The sequence below is a fragment of the Limulus polyphemus genome, unplaced genomic scaffold (assembly GCF_000517525.1).
Source record: "Limulus polyphemus unplaced genomic scaffold, Limulus_polyphemus-2.1.2 Scaffold2235, whole genome shotgun sequence".
NCBI lineage: Eukaryota > Metazoa > Arthropoda > Merostomata > Xiphosura > Limulidae > Limulus > Limulus polyphemus.
In genome coordinates, this window is record NW_013667845.1 from 134,110 (window position 1) to 144,973 (window position 10,864).

Consider the following 10,864-nt stretch of genomic DNA (forward strand, 5'->3'; position numbering starts at 1 on the left):
ATGGTAGCTGCTATAAACCTACCATGTGTAACAATCATAATATGTGCTGCGTTTATTTGGTTTTAAAATAAATTTAAACATTTTGGTTTGTTAGTAAAAATTTCCAACGGAACTAAAAAGTGTATTCATATTATTTGTATTATTATAATTTCATTTCTAATCGTAGTTTCATAGAACACGGTAAATAAATTATCAGGTAACAAAAATTTATAAATTTAAATATTTTATAAAGTAATTAAAATACAGATTAAAAGGATGAAATAAATTAAAATACAAACAAATAAACAAAGAATGGGATAATGAAACAATATTATACAAGTATTCAAACTTAACTGTAGTGAAGTTGTGTTATTATTTAAAGTAGGGAGTTCTTCTATAATAGATAAACTTTTTAATTAAATGTTCAATACCGGATGATTCAGACTCCACAATTCGCACAAATAGTGAAAACACTAACCACCCCGTCTTCATTACGAATTTCAAAGTCATCCAATATTGAGCTTTTAATTAAAGAAAGTTTATCTATTATAAATTGTTCTGAATACTTGTATAATATTGTTGCATTATCCTATTCTTTGTTTATTTGGTTGTTTTTTTAATTTATTTTATCCTTTTATTCTGTATTTTTAATTACTTTATAAAATGTTTAAATTTATAAAGTTTTGTACCTAATAATTTACCCTGTTCAATATAGCTTGCTGAAGACGGAATATGTATATTCTGAAACGTTCAGGTATTAAATGTTTGTTATTGTATACACACGTGTCAAATGTTCGTTGTTGCTGTCGTCGTTCTATTGTTCACCATTAAACGGAGTTTGAAACTAAGAGGTTTGAATTTGTTTATATGGCTTTAGAATGAAGAGTAAAACCTTTATATCATAAGAAATAGACTATCGTCAAAGGTTTTGAGTAATTCTAGCTGACCTAACGTTTCATGTCATACAATGTATACATCTGAATTTATACTTCAGAAAATGATTAGAGTCGATAAAATTATAAATACATGCGTACATTCAAATATGTTATTTCTGAAAGTAAACCGATGACGTATTAGAATGACTTATTTTACACAGTTGTAAAATAGTTTGCTATTTTAATATATTTTTAGTTGTGCTGGCGAGTGCCCTGTAATCTGAACTTTGTAATGTTGCCACACAGAACAGCTTCCAAGATATTTATAACTGACCCGGCGAGTACCTTGTAACCTGAACTTTATAATGTTGCTACAGATCGGCTTTCAAGATATTTATAACTGTGCTGGCGAGTACCCTGTAACCTGAGCTTTCTAATGTTGCTACAGATCGGCTTTCAAGATATTTATAACTGTGCTGGCGAGTACCCTGTAACCTAAGCTTTCTAATGTTGCCACACAGAGCAGCTTCCAAGATTTTTATAACTGTGCTGGCGAGTACCCTGTAACCTAAGCTTTCTAATGTTGCTACAAATCGGCTTTCAAGAAATTTATAACTGTGCTGGCGAGTACCCTGTAACCTAAGCTTTCTAGTGTTGTCACAGATCTGCTTTCAAGAAATTTATAACTGTGCTGGCGAGTACCCTGTAACCTGAGCTTTATAATGTTGTCACAGATCGGCTTTCAAGAAATTTACAACTGTGCTGAAAAGAATACCTGGTTTTTATTGTGTGTGTGTGTGTGTGTTTAAGAATTTGAGCTTTGATATTTTGCTATATAAGTCCTAGTATGTTTGTGAGACTTACATGGTCAATTTTAAAAACAAATTACAACAACAAAGCTGTTTTATTATCACATCCATAAATAAACTTGAGAATATGCTGTCTGTCAAGATTCTAATTTTTAAGTTCGTAAAATAAATTAGCCCGTGTTATAAAATGTATTCCTCTATTGAATAAGTTAGTAATAACTTTAATTGTTCATTGACGCAGCAGAAATACGAAGTGGGTGGGAAGGTTCTGCATCAACGCACTGGTGCCAAAGTATGTCAATTCTCAACACAAATAACACTTAACAAAATAAACGACCTGAAACAAATAAAACAACGAAAATTCTGACACAATAGCACACTTTAGATATTTGTTAGAATATTAATTTAATAGAAAGCCATTTCGTAAGCTCTCTTATCAAGCTGCATAGTTCTGGTGAATAATTAGGCCTAATTACAACATACAAAACTGTGTAATCTTGACAAGTAATTAGGCTTATTTATAACTTAATTATAATTGCTAATTAAATACTTAAGCCTAATATTAACACACAAATATTTGTAGCACGACTTATAACTTAGTCCTTTACATACCTGGATATCTAAAATCGAGTTTTCTTTAGCGAGTAATTTACATATCGAAGAAAAAGTGTAATTTAGAATTTTAGAATGAATTTTTGTTTATGGATTAATGCATGTTCGTAACAACTAATATTGTGATATGAAAATGACTTTATTATTCTTTTTGGAAAAAAATGCATATGTATATCTATATTCATTAGGGGCCAGTAGTTGAGTTTATATCAGTTTTATCCTCAGTGTATTCTTAATGAGAAATGTACGTTTTAATCATAGTAAGTTCGATATATTTTTCACTTCGATGCGTTGAAATACTAATAAGACTTGTTAAACAATTTTGTATTTCAAACAAAGGTATTTTGAAAATTACCATTCTGACTTTTTAAAAGTTTCAGAAAAATATTTCGACCAATAAACTACAACATTATGCGCAAGTTAAAAACATAATGACCAATTAAATTAAACTATTATACACAAGTTAGAAAAAATATTAACAAATAAGAATACAAGCATAAGATATCAACATATTAACCAATCAAATAAAGTATTATTCACAAACTAGATAAATATCAGCCAATAAAAGAAAACATTACGTGCATTAAAGAATTGTGTTTTTTTAACTGTTCTTTGCTACACATTCGAGAAGCGTTGTTTGAATGTTTTTTAGGATCGAGCGATTTTTTCCAGTTAAAATGTGATCAAAGAATTCGGTAAACAAATATTATAAGCCAAACCATCGGTTATTTGACAAATGAGAAAAATAAATGAAATTATATCTTTCGTGTGGAAAAACAGCGTTGTTACCAACTAAGAAAAACCTGAACTTGTGGGACTTTTTATAGCTAAAAAATAACTCGAATGTGATATAAAAAACACGCTTAGATTTTGCAATTAAGACTTAGTTCCTGAGAATAAAAACGTACCTACTCGTTTCTGTATTAATGTATACTGTTTTTTAATAATAGTTATGAAATTGAACTCACTTTGTTTATTACCAGATTGCTTAACGAGCAAAGTGGGTCCACCCAATCAAACAACGCTTTATGCTCATCAGGTCCAAGACATAACAATTTCCTGTAAAATTATATAAAATATGTTTATATATAAACACCAATGTGAAAGTTTTGCAGTATATATATAGTTAGGCTTATCTCATAAAACTACTACATTCTGCTAAATATACAAGTTTTAAATAGTGTTAAACTTCAATGGCCTTCATATGAGATATTAAAAATGTAAGACGTGTTAAATACTCCAAACCTGTACTTCTTAGAAAATGAAACAATATAGTAACCCATGTATTCAGTGACATCGACAATTACAAATCTCAAAATCTACCGTTTATTTGAATACCTACGGTTTACGTAATACCACTGAGTGTCAGACTCGAGGCTAGGTGCTGGTAGACATTGTCCACCCACTATTTTTGGGAAAACGTCATTTTAATCTCCTATCCGCTTTGTTGTCTATCTTGAATGATAGTTTTGGAAGGTTTGGATTATTCTATTTTATCTCCACGTTGGGTGACTCTATACAATCCACCCACTATTTTTGGGAAAACGTTCATTTTAATCTCCTATCCGCTTTGATGTTTATCTTGAATGATAGTTTTGGAAGGTTTGGATTATTCTATTTTATCTCCAAGTTTGGGTGACTCTATACAATCCACTCACTATTTTCTGTAGGAGTCTAATCGCGATACCACTAAAAATCCTTGATTTTGATAGACTTTCCTCCTTGATCATATTCCGTACCGTCCTCAGTATGACCTTCATATATACGTACAGTATACCAAATCCTTTCGTACAATATACATTAGTAACATGTACTCTATACAATGCGTGCTCTATAATATTAACAGGTTCTCTATCATCTTGCGTGTACTCTGTACTCTATATAATACTCACATGTGCTCTATATGATATTCTCATATACTCTGTGTAATATTCATGTGTAATCTATGTGATATTCTGGTGGTCTTGAACTTTAACACTGCTTGTGACGCTGAACCAGAATCGATATGTCAGGGGACATATTACTATTATGTTCAGTGACTAGTGTATCGAGAGAAAGCCAGGTGGTGAACATAATAGTAATATGTCCCCTGACATATCGATTCTGGTTCAGTGAACATAATAGTAATATGTCCCCTGACATATCGATTCTGGTTCAGACACGGATTCCGTAATATAAAATGTATCACTTTGAACAAATACCTTAACATAAATCACTTTATACAATTCTCATACAAACACAGTTTGGATTGATTTAAAATATCAATATAATAATTACTTAGGAGCGCTATTAATGAAAGAACAGTGTACAAACATATTTATGAAATTATATATATATATATATATATATATATACATACATACATACACGCATTTCATTTTTCTTGTATTTTACTATTATTAGGTCAGTGATGAAACCAAACGGTTTATCACTAATATACTCACCATAGTACGTATGGTACTTTTTTCTCCATAGTACGTATGGTACTTTTATCTCGATTTATTTTTGTACGTAATTTGAATACCAATAAACTTATGTTTTTGAACGATAGCATTTGTCCCAATACTGTTTTCATAAGTAATAGACTTTCAATAGCTTAGAGGTTCTTTTCTCCGATATTTTCAGAATTCTTTCTTGAAATACGATTTTTCACTCTCACAAATTACCCTACGGTGAAATAAAACACACATATATATATATATATATATATGTATGTATGTGTGTGTGTGAATAACGATTCTACTTAATGTTGTTTGACTCATTCGAAAACATACCGCAATGGCTTCGCATAGACGTCACAAACACTTTTTAGGGTCTTGTAATAATCTTGTTCGCTCAGCAGTAAATCCTCCACCAGGCTGAAAGTACCATCACTCGCTGTAAGGGAAACATACGTATATTAAAAAATAATAAAAATCTAGTTATATTTGAAGTTTTAATTATCATTTTTCAAACTATGACTCTCCTGGTTTATGATAACTTAAAAATTGGGATGATTATCTGATCTTTTGAAGTCCTTATAAAATTGAAGCTCACTAATTGGCCCGTTCTACCTTTAGATGCTGAATATCCAATAACTCAAATCTTTGTTACGTTATTAAAGGAAAGCGACCATAGTTACTGCGCTTCTTTCCAGACATTTAAGCATCACATTTATGTAATCTGCAAAGAAATCCTTACCCTTGTAAGAATCCAAATCATTTGAAATAGTAATAGAGTTAATTCAACAGATAAAAGTTAAGTAACAACGAAGGTAATGGAAGAATAACAAGTTTCAGAAACGAAAGACCAAAATGGATAATCATTTCGAGGAAGAAAAAAAAACAGATTACAGTGATATTTTTATAACACTAACAAATCAAAGTAATTCTATGGTTTTGGTTTGGTTTGAATTTCGCGCAAAGCTACACGAGGGCTATCTGCGCTAGCCATCCCTAATTTAGCAATGAAAGACTAGAGGGAAGACAGCTAGTCATCACCACCCACCGCAAACTCTTGGGCTACTCTTTTCCCAACGAATAGTGGGATTGACAGTCACATAATAACGCCCCCACGGCTGAAAGGACGAGCGTGTTTGGTGGGACGGGGATTCGAACCTGCGACCCTCAGTAATGATATGATTGTTAAAATTACATGATATATCTTATGTGATATATGTACGCATTTTCTGATCATTGCGTTTTATTATGACTTATGTTATATGCGTTTAATTACTTAATTACGCAATTTTAGTACAAACTAATGATTTGAATTATTTTTGAATCAAGCACCTGCTAGTGGTCTGAATAATTTTCGATATCGTATTTTAATCTTTTCTACACGTCTGAACAAATCTTGTATCTATGGGTCTACAAAATCGATCAAAAATTTTACGAACGTTCAATCTTTGTTATCACTGGTATTTATTCTCGTTTGTGTATGTATTTTATATCTCGCATCAGGAAAAAAACTAAAGTCTAAGATTTCGTATTTATTTTAATAAGTTGTTTCATATTCGGATTTATTCGGCACCCAAAATATCTCATTTTTTCTGTTTCTTTCATGCTACAATTTAAAAAATAATTCACTCTGTTTCTCAGGGGTTGATGAAATAAGTGAATATGTGATTTATCAGCACTTCCAAGAACATAATACCGCTCCCACCCCCGTAAATCACAAAATGTGGCACAATGTCCCGTTACTCCAGTTCTTCCTTATGTAGGTTTTAAAGTTATTAGGCTAAGGAAAGAAATTATTAGGCATTCAATCTTATGTTTCTGCAATGGAATAATATTCTCTTTTATGAAACTGAAAATATTTGTAATGATAATGGTAAAATTGTCCCGCTTAAACGTTAATATAATGTTTACTTTTATCCTCATTTCGATTAAAGTTACATTTAATATAAACTGTTATTTGACAAACAATCTGTGTGTGTGTGTGTGTGTGTATGTCCATTATAACTGGTGAACCGCTGGAGCGATTGTCACCAAAACGGACATGTAACCTTGGGGACCCCGGGGTGTGGCACAGGGAATAGACATTTGGATATGACTCCCCTCTGTCACCCTTCAGATGCCCTTATGTCTTCCACGTGCGTTGAACGGGTACATCAACTAGTGAACTATAAAAACACGCTGTTGACCTGTTTCAACAAATACGTTATAATCACATATAAGGAAATTCTCCATACCTTGGACTGTTTCGTTCTATGACAGCTCTGACGTCACAAGGTCACCTGCATCTCAGAGGATTGTTTTTGTTTTTTAACACAGAACCACACAAAACAGGCTGTTATTTTCTCTTCATTACAGAGAATCAAACTCCGGATTTTAGCATTGTAGCACATCAGAGGGATAACACACATTAATGATTAAAAGTATTATGATAAATCTGACATTTAATCATAGCTAGTCACCGTACGTTTACTTGAAGTATGTCAACTCTACAAACTTAACAAAGGATATATTTATACAGATAACTGTAGAGCTTAACAAAGGATATATTTATATTAACAAAGGATATATTTATACAGATAACTGTAGAGCTTAACAAAGGATATATTTATACAGATAACTGTAGAGATTAACAAAGGATATATTTATACAGATAACTGTAGAGGCTCTACAGTTATCTGTATAAATATATCTTTGTTAAGCTCTACAATTATGTGTATAAATATATCCTTTATTAACCTCTACAATTATATGTATAAATATATCCTTTGTTAATCTCTACAATTATATGTATAAATATATCATTTATTAATCTCTACAATTAATTATATATATAGATAGATATCCTTTGTTAAGCTCTACAATTATGTGTATAAATAGATCCTTTCTTAAGCTCTACAATTATAAACCAAAACATTCTTTGTACAAAAATATATTTTGTGAAGCTGTAAGATTGTGTATAAATATATCATTTATCAAGACACAGACCGATAATCCGAACATTTTCCTACACTAGGACTGGAATTTGCTTATGCTTCTTATTTTTTCTCATTTTTTTTATTCTGTTTCTGTAATAATGATAATATTATTGTTATGTGAATTGCATAAAATTTTTCAAAATATTAGAAAGTTTTAATTTCGAGTAACAATAACCTAGGTATCTGGAATTATTACAAATATACCTCAAAAAAGGTATCGGCTTATGTCCCTAATATAACATTATACACATACTACTGTTTATATAATATAACAACCTGTGTGGACATATGGCTTACACGTGTAATTAATTTTGCTTTCAATTTTCGGAATATCGGTCCTTCGGAACTATGGCCCTTCCAAATATCGGGCTATAACCGAAGGATTTGGCCCAGCACAGACAGGTGGTTAGGACGCTTGACTCACAATTTGAGGGTAGCGGGTTCGAATTCTCGTCCCACCAAACATGCTCGCACTTTCAGCCGTGGGGGCGTTATAATGTACGATCAATCCCACTATTCGTTGGTAAAAGAGTAGCCAAAGAGTTGGCGGTGCATGGTGTTGACTAACTGCCTTCCCTAAGTCTTTCACTGCTAAATTAGGGATGGCTAGCGCAGATAGCCCTCGTATAGCTTTGCGCGATATTCAAAACAAACCAAATCGAATATACTTGTTAAAATAATTATTTTTAAGAATTAAAACAAAATTCCGCCTTTTACACCTAGTAAGTAAGATGTAATTTCAAAGAAAAAAATGGGAAATCTTTCTTTGAAGGTTTCCCAATTGTTCACATGACTTGCTTCGATACTTGGAAAAACGTTCATTTGTGGACGTAAGCAAGTGACCTTAAACTACCTAGAGATCCTGCTTATATTTAACCACTGTAGCAGACGTGTATTGGTAGAAGCAACTATACAAAATTAAATATTTATTGATTTATTGTTGTAGATTAAAGTCGCTCCCTAATGTACACACCTCAAAGAACTGATGAGATGAATCGAAAGATCTGGTATAAAATAATAATGAATAATCAAAAGCAACGTTTCTTATTTACACAATTTAAAACTTTATTGAAGCCGTACTGCTTCCACTTTAAAATGACACTCTACATGTACAAGTGCCGACGTGATCTACGTCATCTTCAGGACTTACAAGACACACTTTATACTTTTACCCCTTGCTTCACATATTTCCTTTGGTACAAGAGTAGACCCATAGATACAAGATTTTTTCATACGTGTAGAAAAGTCATTAGTTTGTACTAAAATTTGTAGTTTGTACTAATTAAGTAATTAAACGCATATAACATAAGTCATAATAAAACGCAATGATCAGAAAATGCGTAAATATATCACAGAAGATATATCATGTAATTTTAACAATCATATCATTACTGAGGGTCGCAGGTTCGAATCCCCGTCCCACCAAACATGCTCGCCCTTTCAGCCGTGGGGGCGTTATTATGTGACTATCAATCCCACTATTCGTTGGTAAAAGTGTAGCCCAAGAGTTTGCGGTGGGTGGTGATGACTAGCTGCCTTCCCTCTAGTCTTACACTGCTAAATTAGGGACGGCTAGCGCAGATAGCCCTCGTGTAGCTTTGCGTGAAATCTATAACAAACAAACAATTTACATATTTCTTTGGTCTACTTTTTGTAGTTATTTTAGTTATAAAATATCTTGCTACATATTGACTTGCTTGTCCTTCGTCTCTAATTAGTTATAAAATATCTCGCCACATATTAACTTTTTTGTCCTTTGTCTCTATTTAGTTTTGTACATTTTAAAGTGGAAGCCGTACGGCTTCAACAAAGTTTTAAATTTTGTAAATAAGAAACGTTGTTTTTAGTTATTTATTATAATTTTAAACATTACACAAGTGCCGGTAATTCATAAATAAGATCGGCTATGGTTAGATGAATACTAGCTAGAGGTCCTGCTGTATGGAGGTGCTGCATATAGCTGGATAATTCTGTAGCAGCTGTGTATAGATGAAAGCATAGTATAAGGAGGTGCTGCGTATAGCTGGCTACTACTGTAGCACCTGTTTAAAGATGAAAGTATAATATAACGAGGTGCTGCGTATAACTCGCTACTACTGTGGCAGCTGTGTATAGATTAAAGTATAATATAAGGAGGTGCTGCATATAGGTGGATAATTCTGTAGCAGCTGTGTATAGATGAAAGCATATTATAAGGAGGTGCTGCGTATAACTGGCTACTACTGTAGCAGCTGTGTATAGATTAAAGTATAATATAAGGAGGTGCTGCGTATAACTCGCTACTACTGTGGCAGCTGTGTATAGATTAAAGTATAATATAAGGAGGTGCTGCGTATAGCTGGCTACTACTGTAGCAGCTGTGTATAAATGAAAGTATAGTATAACGAGGTGCTTCGTATAACTGGCTACTACTGTAGCAGCTGTGTATAGATGAAAGTATATTATAAGGAGGTGCTGCGTATAACTGGCTACTACTGTAGCAGTTGTGTATAGATGAAAGTACACTAAATGGAGATACCGTGTACTGGTAGCTACTGTAGCAGCTGTATATAGATGGAAGTATGCTACATAGAGGAACTGAATACAGTTAGATTAACAATATTTGAACTTGTCGTCATCCGTCAAGTTCCAACTTACCCGCACGGATGTCTTTTTGGATAAATCCGTCTTCCAAAACTATTTCTTCATCATCTAAGTGTATTGCTTTAGCTGCTTCGTTCACTGGCGCCCCTGTGTTCGACATCCGCACTTTTGGCTTAGTTAGCCCTAACTCTTTCACCATGGGTCTCACAATCTCCCATACAAGCGCGTTATTGTCTCCAACAATCTGTAATGACACCAAGTTAATTCACTGTTAAACGCTTTAAACCAATGTTCTTTAGTCCACAGATGAAATATTTTGAAGAAACGAAATATTTTATGCGAAAATACAAAGCTTATGTCTTATTACGTTTATTCTTTCATAAACAAAATGACGATCAAAACGTGGTTTGTTATGGAACCGAAGATTATTCACACCAGAAATAGCCAAACTGAACTCTAACAGTAATCCTAAACGCTTATAAATGAAAGCAAATAATAATGTATTACAAAGTGTATAGTGAAAAGTATCAAACATATTGTTGGTGTGAACGTGTTTTATAGTCACTTTTCATTATAATATAGGTCCAGCTTAT

At 32.6% G+C, this 10,864-nt stretch overlaps 1 protein-coding gene across 1 annotated transcript in view; it reads right to left on the reverse strand.

Moving 5' to 3' along the window:
• LOC106466356 overlaps nucleotides 1-10,864 on the reverse strand; it is a 108,173-nt gene that overhangs the window by 76,658 nt on the left and 20,651 nt on the right. Inside the window, exons 2-4 of the mRNA XM_022394348.1 lie at nucleotides 10,326-10,515; nucleotides 5,050-5,152; nucleotides 3,244-3,334 (exon numbers count right to left, since the gene is read on the reverse strand). Of these exons, the coding sequence (XP_022250056.1) occupies nucleotides 3,244-3,334; nucleotides 5,050-5,152; nucleotides 10,326-10,470 (339 nt within the window). The 5' untranslated portion in view covers nucleotides 10,471-10,515. The remainder of the gene's footprint in view (nucleotides 1-3,243; nucleotides 3,335-5,049; nucleotides 5,153-10,325; nucleotides 10,516-10,864) is intronic.